Source organism: Xenopus tropicalis, chromosome 4 (assembly GCF_000004195.4).
Source record: "Xenopus tropicalis strain Nigerian chromosome 4, UCB_Xtro_10.0, whole genome shotgun sequence".
Lineage (NCBI taxonomy): Eukaryota > Metazoa > Chordata > Amphibia > Anura > Pipidae > Xenopus > Xenopus tropicalis.
In genome coordinates this window covers 15,209,434-15,233,750 of record NC_030680.2, presented here as the reverse complement: position 1 = coordinate 15,233,750, position 24,317 = coordinate 15,209,434, and the positions used below count along the sequence as shown (strand labels likewise).

At 43.6% G+C, this 24,317-nt stretch overlaps 1 protein-coding gene across 2 annotated transcripts; it reads left to right on the top strand.

Annotated features, from left to right (window-relative positions):
- The first annotated feature begins 378 nt into the window (after window positions 1–378).
- nat10 (N-acetyltransferase 10 (GCN5-related)) lies at window positions 379–23,886 on the top strand. Of its 2 annotated transcripts, none has more exon segments than NM_001197230.1 (29): window positions 379–408; window positions 3,685–3,804; window positions 3,886–3,977; window positions 4,065–4,236; window positions 5,137–5,259; window positions 6,403–6,464; window positions 6,582–6,696; window positions 6,856–6,963; window positions 7,503–7,636; window positions 14,158–14,251; window positions 15,105–15,203; window positions 15,303–15,439; window positions 15,811–15,935; window positions 16,971–17,121; window positions 17,231–17,327; window positions 17,579–17,695; window positions 18,016–18,117; window positions 18,209–18,283; window positions 18,490–18,606; window positions 18,709–18,842; window positions 19,393–19,441; window positions 19,528–19,624; window positions 19,811–19,921; window positions 20,017–20,189; window positions 20,904–21,023; window positions 21,097–21,195; window positions 21,287–21,360; window positions 22,067–22,150; window positions 23,522–23,886. In NM_001197230.1, coding segments are annotated over 28 exon segments (3,069 nt in total). In that variant the 5' UTR covers window positions 379–408; window positions 3,685–3,696; the 3' UTR covers window positions 23,622–23,886.
- Window positions 23,887–24,317: the final 431 nt, after the last annotated feature.

The window sequence follows — 24,317 nt, the reverse complement described above, 5'->3', positions numbered from 1 at the left end:
CATGGGCATGTCGTACATTTTTCAGTTTTTCAAAATTTGGACATTGGTCTATATGCTTTTTTATATTTTCCTCTGAGAGGCCAAAAGCCCCTCATTAGCGCTTATGAAATGATGTCATTATCCCACTAAAAAGGGCACAGAGAAAGTGAGGAAACGTTTTCTCTCAGGCATGTAGTTGCACTGGCAGCACCGTGCCCGCATTAGCACAGCGACACCCAGCGGCCCCAGAGGGAAAAGCGCGTAGGCAAAGTGGTGTTGGGACGTCACATACGCTGTGTAGCGTAGAAGGACCCTGCGTACCAAGCAGGCATTTACAGGGACAGCTCATGGATTTTGTGACAGGCGCTGGAACAGCACCTTGTGGTCCTTCCTCACCCAGCCTGTGTGTGTCCATGCTGCAAGTTCCATGTGAGTTTTCGCTGCCTACTCTGAGGGGTTTCTGGTGTGTATGTGGCACTCACTGTGTTACTGTGGGGTGCTGGGGGCAGCCATAACATCTCTCAGGGATGAGCGAATCATTTCCTTATAGTAGCTGCCATTTCATAGTGTTATAGGAGGGAATGTGCATGTTTCTATATTTAAAGGGCAACTTCACCCTCAGACTATTTATTTTGCTTATGTAAAGACACTGCAGTCCCAAGCAACTATCCTACATACATTCATTAAGCGTTTTCAGCTGGCTCTAAAGTTGTTTGTAAATGTAACTGAAAGCAGTATCAGTCTGGTTGTTTATATGCTCTGCACTGCTGCTTCTGACTCCTGAAACAAAGTAGCAGAAGGCGGCCAATGAACAGAGCCGTAGGTTGTCTGATACATTACTTCGATTTCAGTCACAATTGTGAGTAACTTTCAGGAGGTTCCTATAATGCGACTCCTATAATGTCGCTCTGAATTCTCCAGGTTTGTGGCCAAATTTCTAGAAGGAAGAACAGCCCCCCTAGCATCTGTTTGGCCTAATTTGCTATTTTGTCCATTTAAAGGCACAGTCACATTATCTGATGTACTGATAACGTGATTCCCTAGCCTAAAGGTCCCCATACACTATAAGATCCGCTCGCTTGGCGATGTCGCCAAGCGAGCGGATCTTTACCCGATATCCCCACCTACGGGTGGGCGATATCAGGTAGCAAGTTGCTTTAAAAAAAAAAATAATCCGATAATAAGCTGCTGTGTAGCCATGGGGGCAGCCATTCAAGCTGGAAAAAAGGAGAAAAGGCACAGGTTACATAGCAGATAACTAGTAGATAAGCCCCATATTATGGGGGTTTATCTGTTATCTGCTAAGTAACCTGTGCCTTTTCTCCTTTGAATGGCTGCCCCCGGGGCTACACAGCAGCTTACTTATATAAACTATAGTAGTCTTTCTGAGGCAAACACCCCAGTTGTACCAGTGCAGGGCAACAGTACATAATATTGTAATTACTTTTATACACTTTCATTTTTTGGTGTTACTGTTCCTTTAAGGCGCCCATTCATTGGCAAGTATTGGCTTCTGACTTTGTTGCTCGTGCCTTGTTCACATTTGCAATATATGCGTTGTTTAGCACAGTACAGAGAAATGTAAGCAAAGCTTAGGTCATTTGTATAACTTAGAAGACAGCAGTTCTGTCCTGCTTTATGGCTGAGATGACGGTGTTCAGACCTAAGTAATCACAGACCCTTTTTGGACAGCCAGGCCCTCATTTATTAACAGTGAGCAGGGTGTAGTTCCATATTTTTACCCAAGATGCATTCCGTAATGTTGACTGCCCTTGTTGCTAGACAAAAGGTATTTTTCCCAGCTTATATTGTTCTTTGTTTGTGTGGGCAGCCCCCCCCCCCATGTGGGGTCTCAAAATAATGTGTACAGGTATGGGATCCCTTATCCGGCAACCCATTATCCAGATTATGGAAAGGCCATCTGCTATAGACTCCATTATAAGCAAATATTTCTAATTTTTAAAAATGATTTCCTTTTTCTCTGTAATTGTAAAACAGTACCTGTACTTGATCCCAACTAAGATATAATTACCCCTTATTGGGGGCAGAACAGCCCTATTGGGTTTATTTAATGGTTAAATGATTCCCTTTTCTCTGTAATAATAAAACAGTACCTGTACTTGATCCCAACTAAGATATAATTACCCCTTATTGGGGCAGAACAGCCCTATTGGGTTTATTTAATGGTTAAATGATTCCCTTTTCTCTGTAATAATAAAACAGTACCTGTACTTGATCCCAACTAAGATATAATTACCCCTTATTGGGGGCAGAACAGCCCTATTGGGTTTATTTAATGGTTAAATGATTCCCTTTTCTCTGTAATAATAAAACAGTACCTGTACTTGATCCCAACTAAGATATAATTACCCCTTATTGGGGCAGAACAGCCCTATTGGGTTTATTTAATGGTTAAATGATTCCCTTTTCTCTGTAATAATAAAACAGTACCTGTACTTGATCCCAACTAAGATACAATTACCCCTTATTGGGGCAGAACAGCCCTATTGGGTTTATTTAATGGTTAAATGATTCCCTTTTCTCTGTAATAATAAAACAGTACCTTGTACTTGATCCCAACTAAGATATAATTACCCCTTATTGGGGCAGAACAGTCCTATTGGGTTTATTTAATGGTTAAATGATTCCCTTTTCTCTGTAATAATAAAACAGTACCTTGTACTTGATCCCAACTAAGATATAATTACCCCTTATTGGGGCAGAACAGCCCTATTGGGTTTATTTAATGGTTAAATGATTCCCTTTTCTCTGTAATAATAAAACAGTACCTTGTACTTGATCCCAGCTAAGATATAATTACCCCTTATTGGGGCAGAACAGTCCTATTGGGTTTATTTAATGGTTAAATGATTCCCTTTTCTCTGTAATAATAAAACAGTACCTGTACTTGATCCCAACTAAGATATAATTACCCCTTATTGGGGGCAGAACAGTCCTATTGGGTTTATTCAATATTTAAATGATTTTTAGCAGACTTAAGGCATGGAGATCCAAATTATGGAAAGATCCCTTATCCAGAAAACCCCCAGGTCCCAAGCATTCTGGATAACAGGTCCCATACCTGTACTTGGGCCTTGTCAGATATTGATTGGGCTAGGCATAAAATCCCATTTGCTTAAAACCATTGTGTCTACGCAGGCCTCCTGTGTTAACCAGACGTTAGTTGCAGCCCAATAATCAAATAGCCTGTACTGTTGAGGGGGCTTATCCATAGTTTTGGTTCCACCTTTTCTTGGCTTGTTCCTTATAAGAATGTGTGCTTGACGTGGCTAATTAGTTCCAAGAAATATGGGTCACTGGGTTTTAGAAGCAAGAAGAAAAACAGATTTTATGGTGAATACTGTACCCCCTGTTGTAAAATATAAGTCACCAAGGAGTTCTATGATTATATAAAAGGCTGAGTGCTTTTCTACAGCTCATGGAACTCCAATGTGACTTCTAATATCCTGAAATTTTAAAACAGGGGGTACATTATTTATTATAATACACAAGTTTCAGTGAGTCATTTGACAGAAATTACATCACTGATCATTGATTCTAACTGCTGACACCGCTAAGCACTGTTAATAAGGATATAATTTACAGGGGATTTTAAAAAAAATATAAGTTGCAAAATAACGTGCAGTCATATCCAAGTTTGAATGCCTTAGAGGCGGAGCTTTGAAATGATCCGTGTTTCTCCAGAATCGTATAAGGATGCAACGCAAGAAGATCGATAACCGTATCCGGGTGCTGATTGAGAATGGCGTGGCTCAGAAACACAGGAGCTTTTTTGTGGTTGTGGGGGATCAAGGGAAGGATCAGGTGAGCTGATTATAACCCTGGGTGCTTCAGTATTTATGCTTCTGTTAGTAAAAATATTAATGTTAATTATTGCCCCCGTAGGTCGTTATTCTTCACCACATGCTATCGAAAGCTACTGTCAGAGCCCGCCCATCGGTCCTGTGGTGCTACAAGAAAGAGTTGGGCTTTAGCAGGTGGGCTTTTCTATATAATCCATTAATTCACGCTATGGGAGACGTCCTTGCCTGGTGTATCTTACTGGCTTTTTATGTGTCTTCCAGTAACCGGAAGAAAAAAATGAGAAAGCTGCAGAAGAGGATTAAAAGTGGCTCGTTGAACATCAAGGAGGATGATCCCTTCGAGCTTTTCGTTGCTGCTACGAACATTCGGTATTGCTACTACAACGAGACCCATAAAATCCTTGGCAACACGTACGGAATGTGTGTCCTGCAGGTAAGCGTGGCTCTTGGCACTGCAGAGCAATATCATTCAATTGTATCCAACCTTTAAGTTAACTTTTGGTATGTTACAGAATCGCCATTTCTAAGCAACTTTTCAATTGGTCTTCATTATTTATTTGTTATGATTTTTTAATTATTTGCTACCTTCTTCCAACTCTTTGTAGTTTTAAATAGGGGTCACTAACCCCAGCAGCAAAAAACTATTGCTATTTAAAGCTACAATTTTATTGTTATTGTTACATTTTGTAGCTTTCTTTTCTACTCAGACCTTTCCTATTCATAAATCAGTCTCTCATCCAAACCACTGCCAGGTTGCTAAGGTAACGTGGACCCTAGCAACCCAATACCTGCTGAAACGCCAAACTGGAGAGCTCCTGAACTGAAAATGAAATAACTAAAAAATGAAGACCAATTGCATATTATCTCAGAATATCACTCTTTACATCAGGGATCCCCAACCTCTTACTCGTGAGCCTCAGTCAAATGTGAAAAGACTTGGAGAGCAACACAAGCAGCATAAAAGTTCATAAAGGTGCCAAATAAGGGCTAAGATTGGCTATTAGGCAGCCTTTATGCACACTATCAGCTTACAGGGGGCTTTATTTGGTAGGAAATCTTGTTTTTATTTAACCAAAACTTGCCCCCAAGTCAGGAATTAAAAAATAACTACCTGGTTTGGGGGCACTGGGAGCAACATCCAAGGGGTTGGTGAGCAACATGTTGCCCCCGAGCTACTGGTTGGGGATCACTGCTTTACATCATACTATAAGTTAACTCAGGGGTGAACAATATGGCCGTCAGTTGCCCATTTTAGCCATGCTCCTCTGTTTGCTGCTGTCGGTTCATGTATCTGTGCCATTTCTAAACCAAGGTGCTGTCTCTTTCCCTTCAGGACTTCGAGGCCTTGACTCCCAATCTGCTGGCTCGTACTGTAGAGACTGTGGAAGGTGGGGGAATTGTGGTTCTTCTTTTGCGCACCATGAGCTCACTAAAGCAGCTTTACACCATGACCATGGTAAGAATCCTTGTTTATAAATGTGGCACGCTGGGTTTCATTATTTAAAAAAACTACTGCCTCTTTCCATCTTTCAAATGGGGATCACTGACTAAGGGGCTGATTTACTTACCCACGAACGGGTCGAATGGAGTCCGATTGCGTTTTTTTCGTAATGATCGGTATTTTGCGATTTTTTCGTATGTTTTGCGATTTTTTCGGATTCTTTACGAATTTTTCGTTACCAATACGATTTTTGCGTAAAAACGCAAGTTTTCCTATCCATTACGAAAGTTGCGTAAAAAGTTGCGCATTTTGCGTAGCGTTAAAACTTACGCGAAAAGTTGCGCATTTTTCGTTTTTAACGCTACGAAAAATGCGCAACTTTTCGCGTAAGTTTTAACGCTACGAAAAATGCGCAACTTTTTACGCAACTTTCGTAATGGATACGGAAAACTCGCGTTTTTACGCAAAAATCGTATTGGTAACGAAAAATTCGTACAGAATCCGAAAAAATCGCAAAACATACGAAAAAGTCGCAAAATGTTCGTTTTCAAGTCGGAACTTTTCCAATTCGGGTCGGAATCGTGGGTTAGTAAATCAGCCCCTAAGCATCCAATAAAACCTATGTATCTCTGGGTCCACAATTTTATTATTGTAATTCTTTTTCTTATCTTCCTATTTAGACCCTCTTCTATCCATATTTCAAACCACTGCCTGGTTGCTAGGGTAAATAAGACCCTAGCAACCAGGTAGCTGCTTAAATTCCAAACTAGAGAGCTTCTGAATAAAAATCTAAATACTTCGACAGCTGCTAATAATTAAAGAAATGAAGACCAAACCAAAATGTCTCAGAATAGCACTCTCTACAGTATACATAAACTTAATTTAAAGGAGAACTACCCCTTTGGGGAGCTTAAGGGAATGCTGGAATTGTCACCAGGTTCAGGCTGGTAAAAATTCCAAGTTACACATTCATTAGTGCACAAATAACACCTTGCATTTGTAATCTGAGTCAGCAGCTCAGATTATATATAAAATTCGGAAGCTTTCGGCACATCTGTATATTCTGTATCAATTTTTTTTTTGTAAGTGATGTCAGCTACTTCTAAGTTCTATCCAAACTCTTTGTCTCGAGAATAATTATTTTATTTTGTGTTTTAGGACGTCCACTCTCGTTACAGGACCGAGGCCCATCAGGATGTTGTTGTGAGATTCAATGAGAGGTGATGTATATAAGTCTGGTTGATAGCTGGCGCTGTATAGAAATCCTGGGGTTTTTGCAAGGATATTTGTGCACATCGGGGGGGTTTTTCATAGCAAAATGCTTCATGTGTTCATAGGTTCATCCTGTCTCTTGCTTCCTGCAAGACCTGCATGGTGATCGATGACCAACTAAACATTTTGCCAATCTCCAGCCACATTGCCAATATAAAGCCTATCCCTCCCAAAGCTCAGGTATGTGGGTACATTGCAGGCAGAATATACACTGGCACTGCTCACTTGCACACAGAGTAGGAAGAGCATGTGGCCAAATTCAGCATTTTTTGTTGTTGTATATTATGGTACGGTGACCTTGTATTGCCCCATTAACCCTATGCCTTCTCCCTTTCCCAGGATGCCAGCTTGTCTCCTGAGGAACAAGAGCTGCAGGATGTAAAGCTTAGCCTTCAAGACACACAGCCTGTGGGAGTTCTGGTAGAGAACTGCAAAACTCTGGACCAGGTATCAAACTTCTTACTGGGACATCACCATCGAAATATAAATGCACTTGGGCTGGTTGCCTAACTCTGTAACCCCTAGCAACTAACACATATGGTGTTTTATGTGACAATGCCAGAAATTTAGGTTATTTTTTTAGTTGAAAACTTTCAAGTATTATATTCACCATTCCCCGCTGACTTTATGATCAACTAACTTCTAAAACTACAGTGTGTTTCAGTTCTGCGCTTAGATCAGGGTTCTTAAGCGGTGGGTCAGCCCCCCCTTCCTTTCTTTGAAGTGCTGATCAGTGGTTGTTAGGGTTTAGCATTAATAGTGAATTCTTATTTGCTGACCTACACATTTTCTGGAACCTCAGCCCCAAGACCAGCATGGGTGTGATTGGCTGTAAACACATATATGCAGAGCAAGATATTCTGGAGCTATAGCAGATATTTTATAGGTTTTTAATCTTGTTAATGGAGCAGTGTGGAAATACAGGGCTGAAAAGGCGTCAGTTTGATATCTACTCCTCTGTACAACCTTCTTCATCCTTGTTTCAGGCAAAAGCAGTGTTGAAGTTCATCGAGGCTGTGTCTGAGAAGACCCTTAGGAGCACTGTTACCCTAACAGCAGCTCGCGGTCGAGGAAAGTCTGCTGCATTAGGCCTGGCTATAGCAGGGGCTGTGGCATTTGGGTAAGGCTGGTGCTAACCATTAAAAAAAAGTCTAGCAGCGGTGATGTTCTCACCATAACAGAAATCCTGGTATATCTGTGAAGACTGTGTTGTGCCATCTACATAGGGAGATTTATGTACTTACGGTTAAATCCTTTTCTCTCCAGTCCTAAAGGGGGACACAGGACTTCCCCCCCGGAACTCTTGGGGTTCAATTTCAGCTGTACATGTAGCATAAGTTCAATGGAGTTATGTTCCTGTTTGAGTTTGTTATTAACTGAAGGCTGTGCGCTGAGCAAGGGGGGATAAAGGGAGAAGGAGTGGCTACAATTCTTACGTCACCACTGTGTCCTGCCTCCTGGTGGGAGGGGCCCTTTACCCCACCGTTCCTGTGTCCCCCTTTAGGACTGGAGAGAAAAGGATTTAACCGTAAGTACATAAATCTCCCTTTCTCTCACGTCCAAGGGGGACACAGGAACGGTGGGGACATACCAAAGATGCCCCGAATAAGGGAGGGAGGAACTCCTTAAGAAACTACCGCTTGGAGGATTTTTCGGCCTAAGGCCGCCTCCGCGGAAAGGTAAGTATTGAATTGATAAAACCGTGTAAAGGTGTGTAAGGAGGACCAGGTAGCCGCTTTGCAGATCTGGTCAGCTGATGCAAAATTTCTATGAGCCCAAGAGGCTCCTAATGCTCTGGTAGAGTGAGCCCGTAACCGTAAGGGTGGCGTCTTCTTATGTGCCAGGTAAGACCGCCTAACCGCCTCTTTGATCCAACGGGCTATTGTGGTTTTGGTAGCCGAGAGCCCTTTTCTAGAGCCTGAGGGGAGTACAAACAGGGACTCTGTTTTTCTAAATGGTTTGGTACGCGAAGTATAAGTCTTCAAGGCTCTCACCACGTCTAGGCAGTGGAGCTTTGATTCTTTTTCGTTCTGAGGATTATTGCAGAAGGAGGGAAGAATAATCTCCGCATTGATGTGAAATGAGGATACCACCTTGGGAAGGAAACTGGGTACCGTACGTAGTACCGCTCTGTCTTCCTGGAAAATCAGGAAGGGTGGCGAACATGACAATGCACTCAGTTCTGAAACCCGCCGAACGGAGGCTATGGCTACCAGGAATACGGTCTTCCACGTGAGGAAATGGAGATCTACCGATTCCAGTGGTTCGAAGGGAGGCTCGAGGAGAGCCCTAAGTACCAGATTAAGGTCCCATGGGGGAATTGGGTGTCGGAATGGCGGGACCACTCGCGAAACCCCTTGGAGGAAAGTACGTACGTCTTCCTGTAGGGCCAAGCGTTGCTGGAACAGAATGGAAAGAGCCGACACTTGTGCCTTCAGGGAACCGAGGCGAAGTCCCTTGGTCAGCCCGGCTTGCAAGAATTCAAGAATTGTTGGGATACTGAGTTCCATGAAATCAAGGTCTTTTTGGTCGCACCAAGAGTGGTAGCAATCCCATGTCCTGTGGTAAGCCTTGGATGTTGATGGCTTACGTGCCTTTAGCATGGTCAAGATTACTTCTTCTGACAGGCCCTTTTTTCTTAAGATTGAGGCTTCAAGAGCCATCCCATTAACGCGAAGAGATGAGGGTTCTGATGGCGGATGGGACCCTGGGAAAGGAGATCGTCCCTTGGAGGGAGCGGTACCGGAGCCTCCAGGGATAGGCTTAGGAGGTCTGAATACCAGGACCTCCGGGGCCAGCGTGGGGCGACTACTATGACCCTGGCCTCTTCTTTGCGAATCTTTTTGAGTACTCGGGGGAGCATCGGTAGGGGCGGGAAGATGTAAGCTAGGCGAAAGCGCCATGGCATAGTCATGGCGTCTATCCCTTCTGCTAGAGGGTCTCGATATCGTGCAAAGAACCTGGGAACTTTGCGGTTGTGCCTGGTGGCCATTAGATCGATTTGGGGTTCTCCCCATCTGCGGACCAACAGCTGGAAGGCGTCTTGGTGCAATTCCCACTCCCCGGGATCCACCCGGTGCCTGCTGAGGTAATCCGCCTCCCAGTTGTCTACACCGGGAATGTGAATGGCGGAGAGCTGAAGGACGTTGTTCTCTGCCCAGTGCAGAATGGGAGCTACTTCCTTGTTTGCTGCCCTGCTCCGTGTGCCTCCCTGGCGGTTGATGTAGGCTACGGCGGTGGCGTTGTCTGTTTGGATGCGTACTGGTTTGTGTTGTAGCAGAGACTGCCACGACTGTAGCGCTAGGCGAATTGCTCTTATCTCTAAGAGATTGATCGGGAGAAGAGCTTCCTCTGGGGACCACCAGCCCTGGACTGACCTCCCTTGGAAGGTTGCTCCCCAACCCAGGAGACTGGCGTCCGTCGTGACAATCTGCCAGGAAGGCTCCGTGAACATTCGACCCTGCGATAGGCGGTTGGGGTTCAGCCACCAATTTAATGACCTCTTGATTCCCGTTGAGAGGAATATTCTCTGGTGTAGGGAGGTTCTGTGCCAACGTGTGAGAATTGTTGCCTGAAGTGGGCGGAGGTGAAATTGGGCAAACGGAACTGCCTCTATGGCTGAGACCATCAGACCGAGGACTCTCATGCACGTCTGAACCGTGGGATACTGTGAAGTCTTGAGGCGCATTATGGAGGAACGCAGCTTCTGTTGTTTGTCCTCCGGGAGAAACACTTTCTGTTGACAAGTGTCGAATTTCAATCCCAGGAAGACCATGTTCTGGCTGGGAAGAAGGGAGGACTTCTGGAAGTTGATCGTCCAGCCGAATTCTTGGAGGCACTGAGTTGTTAAGTGCAGGTGCTGTTCCGCCAGATCCTTGGAACGAGCCTTGATGAGGAGGTCGTCCAAATATGGTGTTATAGACACACCACGGACACGGAGAAATGCTGCCATAATGGCCATAATTTTTGTGAACACCCGTGGTGCGGACGTAAGGCCGAAGGGCAGAGCAACAAATTGGAAGTGCTGATTCTGGTAAGCGAATCTGAGGAACTGGTGGTGTTGAGGGAACACCGGAACGTGGAGGTAGGCATCCTTGATATCCAAGGATGCCAGATATTCCCCCGGTTCCATGGCTCGGATCACCGAACGAAGTGATTCCATTTTGAAGCGCTGATAGGAAATCTGTTTGTTCAGTCTCTTGAGATCTAACACGGGGCGGTAAGACCCGTCCTTCTTGGGGACTATAAAGAGATTTGAATAAAACCCGTGAAAACGTTGGGCCGGAGGAACCGGGACGATGACCCCCGTGTTTAGAAGGGAGTGGACGATTGCCAAGAAGGCCTCCCTCTTGGTAGTTTGTGAGGGAAGTTTGGACATGAAGAAATGCCGAGGAGGCGGGGCATGTCGGAACTCGAGACGATAGCCGAAAGATATTGTGTTTAAGATCCAGGGATCTGAAGTGTGTGTTGCCCAAGTTTTTGCAAAAAAACGAAGCCTGCCCCCTAGGGTCCAGGGTTCCAAGGTTTTTACCTTGTAGTCAGGAAGTAGAATTCTTGTCGCTAGCGGGCTTGTGCTGGGGCTTCTTAGCCTGCCAGGTGGGTTTACCCTTGTTGGGAAACCGCTGTTTGAATGAGGAGGAGGCACGCGGGGGGGAGCTACTCTTGAAGTTGCGAAAGGTTTGGTTACGAAAGGAACCACCTCTCCTAGCACCAAAACTAGGTTTTGGTTTGTTTTGTGGGAGAAGTGTGCTTTTCCCTCCCGTTGCTTGAGAAATGATTTTTTCTAGCTCTTCCCCAAAAAGCCTAGATCCCTTGAAGGGTATGGCAATAAGGGATTTTTTGGAACTGAGGTCAGCCGACCAAAGTTTGAGCCATAGAGACCTACGAGAGGCTACAGAGAGAGCTGAGGAGCGAGCCACTAACTTTGCTGCATCTAGAACAGCCTCGCCTATGAAGGAGTTGGCTTCAATGATGTAAGATACCAGTTGAGGAATTTGGGCTGGGTACCCTTCCTCTTGTGATAACTGAAGCAAGGTGTTGGCCCAGGCTTCAATGGCTCTGCTAACCCAGGCAGAGGCCAGGATAGGGAGTAATGCTGACCCTGAAGCAGAAAAGGAAGCCTTAAGGAACCCTTCCAGCTTTTTGTCTGTGGGGTCTTTAAAGGCTGATGCGTCTGGTACTGGTAGGGTTGTGGCTTTTGATAACCTAGAGACAGGAGCATCTACCATTGGAGGAGAGCTCCATTTGTCAACAAATTCCTTCGGAAAGGGATATTGCTTAGTAAAACGCTTAGTTGCCTGAAATCTTTTCTCAGGATTCTGCCATTCGTCCTGAATAACTGCCTGAAGTTGCTCATGGGCCGGGAAGGCCACTGAGGCCTTGCTATGTTTCTTAAAGAGGCCTTTTGCTTTCCCTGCGGCAGAATCCGGTTCCTCAATCTGCAATACCTCTAGAACTGCTTTTATGAGATGGTCTATATTAGAAGAAGAGTCCGTAGATGTACTACCCTCTTCAGAATCTGAATGTTCAGAGGAAAAAACCTCTCCTTCACTGGCCTCACCCTCAGATGGAGAGGGGCTGGAAGAAAGAAGTTTTAGAGTGGCTTCTTTTCTACCAAAATCACGCTTGCGCTTATTTGTGGTAGCTGGGGCTTCCGCCATTTTGCCAAGCATTTTGTCAATAGAGGAGGCAAGCTGTGGTATAGCTTGTAGGGATTGAGAAAGGCAGATGGCCCAAGCTGGCGCATCAGAGGATGCCTGTGGGGCTGATGCAGTAGACTGCAATGAGCCGGTCTGAGATTGTTCAGAAATACCCGCTGACTGAGATTCAGGGGGGTCTGCAGATGTAACCCGAGTGCTGCAAGATGAGCAAATGGGGTTAGGCTGGGCCTCCTTAAACTTGTTAAGGCACTTAGTGCAGGCAAAATATGAAACTACCGTAGGGAGTTGTCTACCTCCCCTGATAAATAAATCCCCCCTACCTTCAGCCATAATGTAGTAAGTAATGTACTTTTTTACCGTGCTGGAGCAAGGATAGAGCGGAGAAGGAGAGAGCTATTAAGCTGCGTGTGCAGTGTAAGGCAAATGGGCGCGAATGGCGATGGCGCGCAGTTCAGCCTGATATAGGGCTTGTATTGCGAGCCGCGTCATCGATAAGTGGACACGCCAGCGTGCGTCGATGACGTCATCGCGCAGGCGCGCGCCGATGACGTCATCGCGCACTCGCGCCCTGGTTAACGAAGCAAGGCTGAGGTATGGGGTTATCAGAGGGGGTACCTCGGTAGCTTACCAATGTAAGAGCTAGTGCGATGCACTTGTCTTGCATGCTCCCCACCGGGAGACTTTCTGCTCCGTGTATATACCTCTAGGGTATCGGAGGGTATCCATCGTAGGGGGCTGACACTTGGAGCACAGGCCGAAGCCTGGCTCAGGTCTCACCCCGGGTGTCGGTGCTAATCACCGACCGATGATGTCCTTTAGTAGGGCCCTGTAGGGCCAGTCCATACCTCCTGTGACGAGGACACAGAAAAAACTGAAGGCTGTGCGCTGAGCAAGGGGGGATAAAGGGAGAAGGAGTGGCTACAATTCTTACGTCACCACTGTGTCCTGCCTCCTGGTGGGAGGGGCCCTTTACCCCACCGTTCCTGTGTCCCCCTTGGACGTGAGAGAAATAGGAAATATTGATATGCAAGGGTTCTTGTGCTCACTGGGGCTACAGAAAGCCAATTCATATTTAAACACTGGTTCTACTAGCACCTGTAATGTCCATTTTGGCCACCTTGTGTCTTCACTAAGCTTTTGGCAGCAAACCAGGCTAAATGGGTGCACATTGGACATTTCCTGTAAAACTTCTCAGTCAAATTCCCTTCTTTTTGTGAAAGTGGATAAAGTGGAGTGAAGAATTTTACAAATGCATATAGATAATCAACCTGAAAAAAAAAATAATCACTAACTCCACACAGAGTGATTATTTTCCCTAGGGCTCAACACAATTTCCCATGTTCCTCTTGCAGGATTGTCACTTGTCCTCGTGACAAACCTCAGACAGATCTTTAAAGGGGTTGTTCACCTTTGAGTCATATTCAGAAACAATTTGCATTTGGTCTTCATTATTTTGTTTTTTTTTTTAGTTATTTCAGTTTTTGTTCAGCAGCTCTACAGCTTGGAATTTCAGTAGTTATCTGGTTGCTAGGGTTCAAATTACCTGAGGAACTTGGCAGTGGTTTAAGTAAGAGACTGACATATTTATTGGAAAGGAGCTGAATAGAAAAATAATTTATAAAAAGTAACAAAATCAATAAAATTGTAGCCTCACAGAGCAATAGTTTTTTGGCTGCCAGGGTCAGTGATTTGAAAGCTGGAAAATGTCTGAAGAGAAAAACAAAAAATTCAGAATCTACAAAAAAAAGACCACATGAAAAGTTGCTTAGAATTGACCAATTTACGACATACTAAATGTTAACTGAAAGGAGAACCATCCCTTTAATGGAAATGCAGTTCGTAATACATCTGCAACAAAAAGTGGTTCATATGAAGAGTTTGCTAATATGTGGGGTTTCTGTGTAACATATCTTGCCTTTACCGTCCTCCATGTGATTTATAGCAGATTTGCTTCTTTTTTTTCCTTTTGTTTCCTTTCTAGTTATTCAAATATTTTTGTAACTTCTCCAAGCCCTGATAACCTACACACCCTCTTTGAGTTCATCTTCAAAGGGTTTGACTCACTGCAGTATCAGGTAAGCAGTATGTCTATTCCTTAGGTCGTTCCATAGGTACCCCTGGAACTATAGCAGGGTGAATGTTACCCCAATGTTTCTATATATCTGTAACCTTGTTATGGGCTAAGGGGGCCCAGCCTGAAGGCCAGTTAGGGGGGGATTTGGGGTGAGTGCTTATTTGTGCCCTGGGTACCCCTGGAACTATAGCAGGGTGAATGTTACCCCAATGTTTCTATATATCTGTAACCTTGTTATGGGCTAAGGGGGCCCAGCCTGAAGACCAGTTAGGGGGGGATTTGGGGTGAGTGCTTATTTGTGCCCTGGGTACCCCTGGAATTATAGCAGGGTGAATGTTACCCCAATGTTTCTATATATCTGTAACCTTGTTATGAGCTAAGGGGGCCCAGCCTGAAGGCCAGTTAGGGGGGGATTTGGGGTGACTGCTTATTTGTGCCCAAGGTACCCCTTGAACTATAGCAGGGTGAATGTTACCCCAATGTTTCTATATATCTGTAACCTTGTTATGGGCTAAGGGGGCCCAGCCTGAAGGCCAGTTAGGGGGAGATTTGGGGTGACTGCTTATTTGTGCCCAAGGTACCCCTGGAACTATAGCAGGGTGACTGTTACCCCAAAATTTCTATATATCTGTAACCTTGTTTTGAGCTAAGGGGGCCCAGCCTGAAGGCCAGTTAGGGGGAATATATATCTTTTTTTTTTTTTTTTTTTTAGTGCCATAGATCTTTTTTGGAGCTTAGGAAATGCCCTTAATTTGCTTATCACTTCGTCCAATTGTATTTCAAGGCCATAGCATTACCCTTATGATTCAGTGGTTTACCCTACCTGTTAATAAGTCATGATACTACTGTTGTAGGAGCACATGGATTATGAGATTATCCAGTCCTTGAACCCTGAATTTGAGAAAGCTGTGGTCCGAGTGAATGTGTTCAAGGAACACAGACAGACTATTCAGGTGAGTTAGCTGAGCGATATATATGTGGGCACCATTAATCATTACAACCGTGGTTCTCCTGTTGTAACTTTTAACATGTTTCTTGTTCCCTACACACAGTACATACACCCAGCGGATGCAGTTAAACTGGGGCAAGCAGAGCTGGTGGTGATTGACGAGGCGGCTGCCATTCCTCTCCCACTTGTGAAGAACCTCATGGGACCATACCTGGTGTTCATGGCTTCCACTATCAATGGGTGAGAGAGCAGAGAGGGGAGAGAAACTTATTGGAAGAAACAGCACTGTGCCCATTGGGTTATTGCCAGTCTTCGTCTGACCTAAGACAACTTGGGCACTTTCACTGGAGTAAATTTATCAAACGTATCCCAAGCTTAACAAAAAAAATTCAAAGAAGAAAAATCTTATTTTTATTAGAAAATCCATATTAAAAGCATGCAAACCCCAAAATACATCGCCTTATGTGATTCGTACCCTACCGCTACTTAGGAACTCAACTGGGATTGACTGCCTATGAGTTTGAGATACGTTTGATAAATTTGCACCTTGGAAAGTGCCCTCTGATTCTTTTGTGTAGGATGTGTAAACCGTAACTGCTTTTCTGTTCTAGGTATGAAGGAACTGGTCGTTCCCTGTCTCTGAAACTGATCCAGCAGCTCCGACAGCAAAGCGCCGACAGCCAAGTCACCGTGACAGCTGAGAACAAATCCACAGCTAGCAATCGATTAGCATCAGGTACCATGTTGTACAGATAATAAATCAAATACCCGTTATAGCTCTGAGAATACACTTGACACAGGTCCACACATTGTGTACTTCCAGTTGCTTTTACTCATGTAAGGATTAAAGGGGATATAAACCCCACTGCACTGCTCAACCAAACTTAGTTGTTGCTGGACTACAAATCCCAGAATAATGTAACATATAATGAAGGTTGGGGCATGCTGGGAGCTGTAGTTCAGCAACATCAGGGTTGTATTCTTAAAGCAATATTGCACAATAAAACTTTTCCCCAAGTCTCCACAGCAGCAACTGCTTTAAATTGTGAAAAATTCTCCAATGAGAATCTCAGCTGATCTGTATAAATCTGACTCCATGTTCTTTGTTCCTGCAATTGGAGCTGGAAGTCTGCCCTTATCCCCATGTCTGATTCCAGTGTCAATATAATGAAGGGAAAAATGACATAATTATCTCTATATGTAAGATAACAGCAAGATACCTGACACAGTGCTGGGAATTCGCATTCTCATTTTTTGCATTTATAATGACGTTTTTCTCGTAGAATTCTCATTGGTGAATTTTTTTCGCATGTATAATTATGTTTTTGGCAACTTCTATAGCAAAACTAGGGGGAGCAGTGGGACAGCATCATGGCTGGGTTTACAAACCCTTTAATGGTGTGTTCATAGTAACTGGGTAAATAAACCTGCCTTTGCTAGGAAACCTGTTTTGACAGTGCTTATAAAGGCAGCTGCAGTGCCGTTCTCCAACCAGCAGATGGTGCCCATGGACAGCTCTGGTGCTTTTACTCTAAACCTTTTTTCAGTTTTACTGATGAACATGCATTTTTAAAATTAGAAGTAAAGTGACAATCTACTTCTTGTTCTTATGAACAGAATTAAAACAAACACCTGTTTTCTCAGAAGCCATTTGTATAAACAAAGTCCCTACTCCCAGCTACAGCCTGTAAAACAACAAATGCAAACATATAGGATTTAGGAAACCAGGTGTGCCATACTGATACCTTCTATTCATTGTGTCTTTATTCAGCCCGGACATTGCATGAAGTGACCCTCCAGGAATCAATCCGTTACGCACCCGGAGATCCCGTAGAGAAATGGCTGAACGACATGTTGTGTTTGGATTGTATGAATATCAGCCGAATCATCTCTGGCTGCCCTCTCCCTGAGACATGTGACCTGTATCCTTATGCTGTGTCTTATGTACAACATAAAAATAAGTCCCCCCCTCCTTTGGCGAGAGCCCCCTGTGATAGTATACAATGGAATATTCTTAACACTTGGGTGCAGATATTACATTAACCGGGACACACTTTTTTGCTATCACAAGGCTTCTGAATCTTTTCTACAGAGACTCATGGCTCTATATGTGGCTTCTCATTATAAGGTGAGTGGCGTGATTTTCTGTTTATCTTAATGGAATAATGTCAGCCTTGATCTGCTCTTGTGTGAGACAAAAGTGCCAATTAGCTTGGGGCTATATTTGCAGCCCTGTGGGTCACTCCACAGACATTTTTTAGTTTTCAAGTACTATGCATAACCTGCCCCCCTTATTAATCCCTATTTTTGATTGGTCCCTTCCTTTGTGGTTTCATTTCTTTATTTTAATGTTGTTTTTCTCCCATTGTAACCTTGAAGAATTCGCCCAATGACCTTCAGATGATGTCCGATGCTCCAGCCCACCATCTCTTCTGTCTCCTTCCCCCCGTTCCACCAACTCAGAATTCTGTGCCAGAGGTCCTGGCCGTGGTCCAGGTACATTGTCTTGATTATTTTTCCAACAAGCAAAGCAATGTCATAATCAAAACAACATGAAATTTGAGCTCTTACTACAAGATTTCATTTCTCTGTTCAGATGGAGATAATCTCTTTAGCTGTGGTTGAACTATAACTCAGGGTGGTTCAGCTTATCTCTCTGTATCCCACAACAGCCAGTTCTTCCAAGCCTACCTTGTAGATCATATGTTTTTTTGCTCATAAGATTTTTCTAATAGTGTGCAAAGTATTGTCATTCTTCCCATATAACCAGATTATTTATGGACTGTGCTCACTGCCCTTTCCTCCTTGTATCCCAGGTGTGCCTTGAGGGAGAGATTTCCCGCCAGTCCATCTTGAGTAGTCTGTCCCGTGGGAAGAAGGCATCAGGGGATCTGATTCCCTGGACTGTTTCTGAGCAGGTTGGTTTTCACTTGGGCCAGTTACTAGCTGAAGATTCTGTGCAGAATTTTTCGCTCCGCTCAATATTAAAAATATATTTTCTGTCTACAGTTCCAAGATCCAGATTTTGGCAGTCTGTCCGGTGGGCGAGTAGTGCGGATAGCAGTTCATCCAGACTACCAGGGGGTAATATTATATTATGACTTTTTAGTGCTTATTTGGGGCAATAACATGTCTACTTCTGGTTTGCAATGCTTGTGTTGCCCTATAATTTTCACCCCTTCCCTCCATTTCTATCTTACTTCCATCCTTTACTTTTTCCTTCCCCCCCCATTCTTGCCTGTTTCTCATTCTCCATTGCCAGCCGCTCACACTGCTGTTCCATCTTACAGATGGGATATGGAAGTCGTGCCCTGCGACTGGTGCAGATGTATTATGAAGGGCAGTTTCCCTGCCTAGAGGAAAATGCAACTAATAAGCCCCAGGAGATCACCTCGGTTAGCAGTGAGGTATAGACTCAAATTTTTGTTAATCCTGTAGTTTAGTTGTAGGTATCAGCCTCTGGGAAATGGTTATGTGTGCTTCTTACCAAAAACTGTGTTTAACCTTAGGCTGTGAGTCTCCTGGAGGAGTCGCTCACCCCTCGGAAGAACTTGCCCCCTCTGCTTCTGAGGCTCAGCGAGAGGCCAGCAGAGAAGCTTGATTATCTCGGAGTATCGTATGGATTAACCCCCAAACTGCTGAAGTGAGTAGCGTGCTGTACTTATACTGAGGTGTAAATGCTACTCGGTGACTTCTAATTTTCTTATCATTTACAGTAGGGGGTACATTATCCCTTATAATACATGAATGATACTCAGAGTTCCCTGTATAACTCAGCCTGCAGCCTTGTGCCTTTATATGGGCACAGAACCCCTCAGTGACTGCTAATATCCTTATCATTTACAGTAGGGGGTACATTATCCCTTATAATACATGAGTGATACTCAGAGTTCCCTGTATAACTCAGCCTGCAGCCTTGTGCCTTTATATGGTCACAGAACCCCTCAGAGACTTCTAATATCCTTATCATTTACAGTAGGGGGTACATTATCCCTTATAATACATGAGTGATACTCAGAGTTCCCTGTATAACTCAGCCTGCAGCCTTGTGCCTTTATATGGGCACAGAACCCCTCAGTGACTGCTAATATCCTTATCATTTACAGTAGGGGGTACATTATCCCTTATAATACTTGCCTATACTACTTACATTGCAATATCCCTTTAAAAATTATATTTTTTAATTTCCTCAGGTTTTGGAAGCGTGCTGGGTTCGTACCGGTTTATCTGCGGCAAACTCCGGTGAGTGTCGGTATAAGGTTTGCTGTTTAATTCTTAATAGAGGCAGACAATAAGTGATATCTGTGCCTTCCATTATTGCCCTTTAGAATGACCTCACTGGGGAACACTCCTGCGTCATGCTGAAAACTTTACACGAGGATGAGGAATCTGATCAGGAGCCATGGCTGACAGCATTTTGGAAAGGTAAAGACACAAGGGTTGCTGGGACATGCCAGGAAGTATGAGGTGCCTGTAAGGGGCATATAAGAATGTCCTTATGCATCCATTTCTGGCATGGTTGGGGTAATATGGTATAATAGCTACTATGAATATGCCTTGGTTTGGGCTTTGTTTCTGGAGTCCTAATTATCTCAATTGAATTTCATACAGATTTCCGGAAGCGGTTTCTCTCTCTCCTTTCCTATCAGTTCAGTACTTTTGCACCATCACTGGCACTGAACATTCTGCAGAACAGGAACATTAAGAAGGAATCCGAAAACCGTGAGTTTCTCTCCCCCCCCCCCCCCCCCCAAGTTGCCTGGGATTTATATATTTGTTTTTACTTTTCTCACCCACTTTTTTCTCTTGCACCCTAGTGATCTCTCGCTCTGAACTAGAGGCTGGTTTAACCCCCTACGACCTGAAGCGATTGGAGATGTACTCTCGTAACATGGTGGATTATCATCTTATCATGGATCTGATCCCTTCTCTGGCTCGGATGTACTTTCTGCAGCAACTCGGAGGCCTCAGCTTGTCCGCAGCTCAATCTGTTAGTCATATATTATTCCACTAATATAGCTGATTGTTATACTGCTGTCATACTACACGTATATGTCAGTTGGGTCCTTTATGTTTTACTGCTGACCATCCCACCTACAAGCCCCAAAGAGATACTTATTAAACTTATTACCTACTTGTGCCCACCCTGTTGTCGATGAGAGCGCTATTCTAAGCACTTTTGCAATTTACATTCATCATTTATAACATGACGTAGTCGAGGACGTTGTGGAGGAAGTTTTCAGGAGTAAGAACGAGTACTAAGCTGATGTTCTTGTTAGGAAACGTATTCGAAACCTCAGAACTTTTCTCATGTCTTTCCTAACCAGAAGAACATCCCTCTTTCTTTCTCCTGACAACTTCTCAACAATACAGTGTCCTCGACTACTTCATGTTCAGAAAGTGACCAGCAGGTGGCGCTGTTGTAACAAAATGCATTCATGTTAACAGTACTTTTCATTAAAAGAATAATAAATAATGAATGTTAATTGAAAAAGTGCTTTGAATAGCACTCTCATCAATTTTACATCAATTTATTTATAATGTTTACTTATTTTAATGGAGCAGAGGAATTAACTGGTGGGGGCAAGACCTAGTGAGACCATCTAGGTATAACGGGACTTATTACGCAATTCCTAGGGGCACGAGGTCTGTATCGTATTAGATGTGGGAGTGGCCTAACTACCATATTCTTTCCTCCAACAAGGCTCTGCTTCTGGGCATCGGCTTGCAGCATAAAAGTGTCGATCAGTTGGAGAAAGAGATTGAGCTCCCCAGCAGTCAGCTGATGGGACTTTTCAACCGCATCATTCGTAAAATAGTCCAGGTAGGTGCCTTTTCACAAGTGGCTTTATTCCTTCAATTTCCTATGCATCTCCTGATCCTGTTTCTCTCTCCAGCTGTTTAACAGAATCCAGGAGAGGGCAGTGGAAGAGGAAATGGCTACCACTAAGGAGGTGGTTATGGAACCAACACTGAAGTCTCTTCAGGAGGATTTGGTGAGGCGAGATCCCTGTTAACTGAGCATTCTGATACATTTCTGCATTAAGCACCTAGTCTCATTTGCTTTTTACCATGTCTTTTGACCAGGAAGAGGCCGGTAAGGAGTTTCAAGAGAAACACAAGCAGGAAGTGGAGAAGCTAAAAGGGATAAATCTCTCTGAGTAAGTAACCCTAATCCAATATCCAACTTGGCCTCAAAAGGAAGGGCAACGGAGACCAGTGAAATTATGTATCTGTCCAGGTTTTCTTTTACTTTGCCAATTGCCCCGGTAAAAGGTAACATTTCATTGGTTCACATGGGTTTCTGGATGGGGCAAACTTTCCCAACATCTTTACACTGCCTCCATATACAGTATATACGTTGCTGTTAAAATGTAGAATGTGTGAACCCCTCAATGGTGCTTTCTACTTGTGGAACAAACCATACAGGTTTACACAAACACTTAAAACATGGCAAACACTATGTACCAGTGAAAGAACAGTTTGCATGAAGTCAAGTTTATATATGCGTTTATCATGTGACACCTTCAGACAGATCAGGAAGAGGGAGCATTCTATACAGGGATGCACCGAATCCAATATTTTGGGATCTGCCTGAACCCCGAATTCTTTTTGAAAGATTCGGCTGTATACCAAACTGATACCGAATCCTAATTTGTATATGCAAATTAGGCCACAGGGAGTTAAATAAAATTGAACGCTTTTGTTTGTGACAAGTCACATGATTTTAAGGATTCGGATTTAGTTCGGCCTGGCACGTAGATTCAGATTCAGTATATCCCTGATTTTCTACCATTTTTGCATGTAAGGGGTTCCTCCTATCCTGATGCATTAGGCCATTAAATGGAGAATATTCTCTGTTTGCAGATATGTGATCCGAGGGGATGATGAGGAATGGAATGAAGTCCTGAAGAAAACGGGTCAAAATGCATCAGTTATCAGCATGAAGAGGTGAGTCCAGTGGATGGCACAGGGTTCATCGGCAGCTGAATCCTCCAGCACCACTTATCATTGGCTTTAATTGAAACTGCTTGGCACCCCTGGTGATTGGTGGTTTATGAGCATTTGCGACCTTAAAACCAGCGGTGGCAGGCAGTTTCCCCTATAAGCAAAGACATGGTGACACAGACAGATTCAGGGCACTTCTCCACCTGCAGAGGAAATACCTTTAGTGCCATCAGATTTTAATGGTTTTTGGTCTTTTTTATCAGCAGACCATAATGTTTTATTGAAAAATGGGCAATATTAACTAATGGCTTAAAAATAGTGCTTGTGCCTAAAGCTGCACATACATGGGCAGATATTGGCTTTCAGCTCACCCACTTGACCAAATAGGCAGCCTGTTGGCTCATGTATGGACCTTAAACAGTCATTTTATCGACTGATTTGGCCTTTTTAAAGATATTGACTGGATAGGCTTGAAATCCCTAAGGACATTGTGTGTTAATCAGACTGGTATTTCAAGCCCCCTATATGGATCTGATTATTATCTATTATTATTATATTAATAACCCCCTGTTGTATTAATCTATTCTACTGTACAGCACTTTCTAAATAATGATATACATACATACATACATACATACATAAATTGGCCCAAGGTCATGTGATGGGCCAAATCCGAAAACGTTCTGCTTGTTTTGTGTCCTGGCCAAACAATCTGATCTTGGTGTGTTTGGCTGCTTTAATAAAGGTTAGTTGCAGTGCCTACCTATCTGTTATCATCTCTCCTTGTTGCCGTACAGTTCTGTACATAGCCCGGCATTGACTGCTTGGCTTGTTGTTATAGAACAAGTTAGATTATTGGAAAAAGCCATCTACTGGTTAGAATAAGTATTACAGTTAAAGGGTAACTATCACTGTCAAGCAAAATAAACTTAAATGCTTAAGCATTTATTATACAGCTTTTGATATAGTTAAAGTGAGCTTTAAGGTATATTTTCTCCCCAGGGATAGAAAGCATTTGAAAGGGTAACTCTTTGAATATAAAAAGGGAAGATATATTATAATCTGTTAAACACCTGAAGGGATTAATGTTCTAACCTGCCGATAGATATATTCCCAATTTTCGGATTTTGATCAGGAAGGAGCCATATGTTGGCCAATAAGCTGATAGCTCAGTGTCTAGGGGTTGAGTTGGCAGCTTTTAATGGCCTGTGCATGGCCACCTGGAAGCTGAGTAAGAACTATGAGTAAGCTTTCAAATAATGAAACAATATATGCAAGTATAGTGCCCAGTATTCCCCTCTTGCTTGCCATGCCAGAATGTTTGCTCTGCTCTTTACATCAAGTGCACCCTAATGTTCATCTCCTCCCTTGCAGTGACAAGAAGAGAAAGCTGGAGCAGCCAGAAAAGGAGGGATTCAAACAGAAGAAGAATTTAAAAAAGAATAAGGAGAAAAAGCAGAAATTTGCTAAATAGTTATTTTAATGCATATCGTGATTGCGGGAGGATCCGCTGAACCCAGTGTATTTATATTTTCAAGGATATTGTGGGAGGAAACTTGCCCCAAGGGAGGTGTTAATCTCCCTCAATACTTTGTGATTAGTTTGCTGTCTGTGTGCTGGACAGGCTGGCAGGGATGTGCCTACGGATATGAGTTGGACTCGTTGCATGGTGACCTTTGTATATTTTTAAACTGTACATAAAGCACCGTATGTGTAAATATACACACGTTTCTACATCAGTATGTGCTTTCTTTATGTGAATCCAAATACAACTGTAGCCTTAGGGCTGTGTATGTAGCTCAGTTCTTTTTTTCCATAACTGAGCCCTTAATCTGTGCAAGGATGGAGAGCAATGGTTCCCAAACTGTCGGACTCACCCAGGGAGGCCAGTAAGTGTAAGGGGTTAATGTGTTTGCTCTCCTAGATAGAAAGCCCAGATGGAAGATCAGTTGGGATAAGGTTCGGGGTGAACCCTTATTTGCTGCCTGATTATTCTTGGAATTATGACTGGAAGGCAACTACACCACTATGTTTCCCATCTATGTAACCTTGTTTTCTAAATCACAGCCATCTTTGTTTCACTGCTCAGTGTTCTTTGGCTTTGGATCTTGCTCTTTGGGAATGGGTCAAATACTACAGTTATGCGGTATGTGCCAGATGGCATTAATCC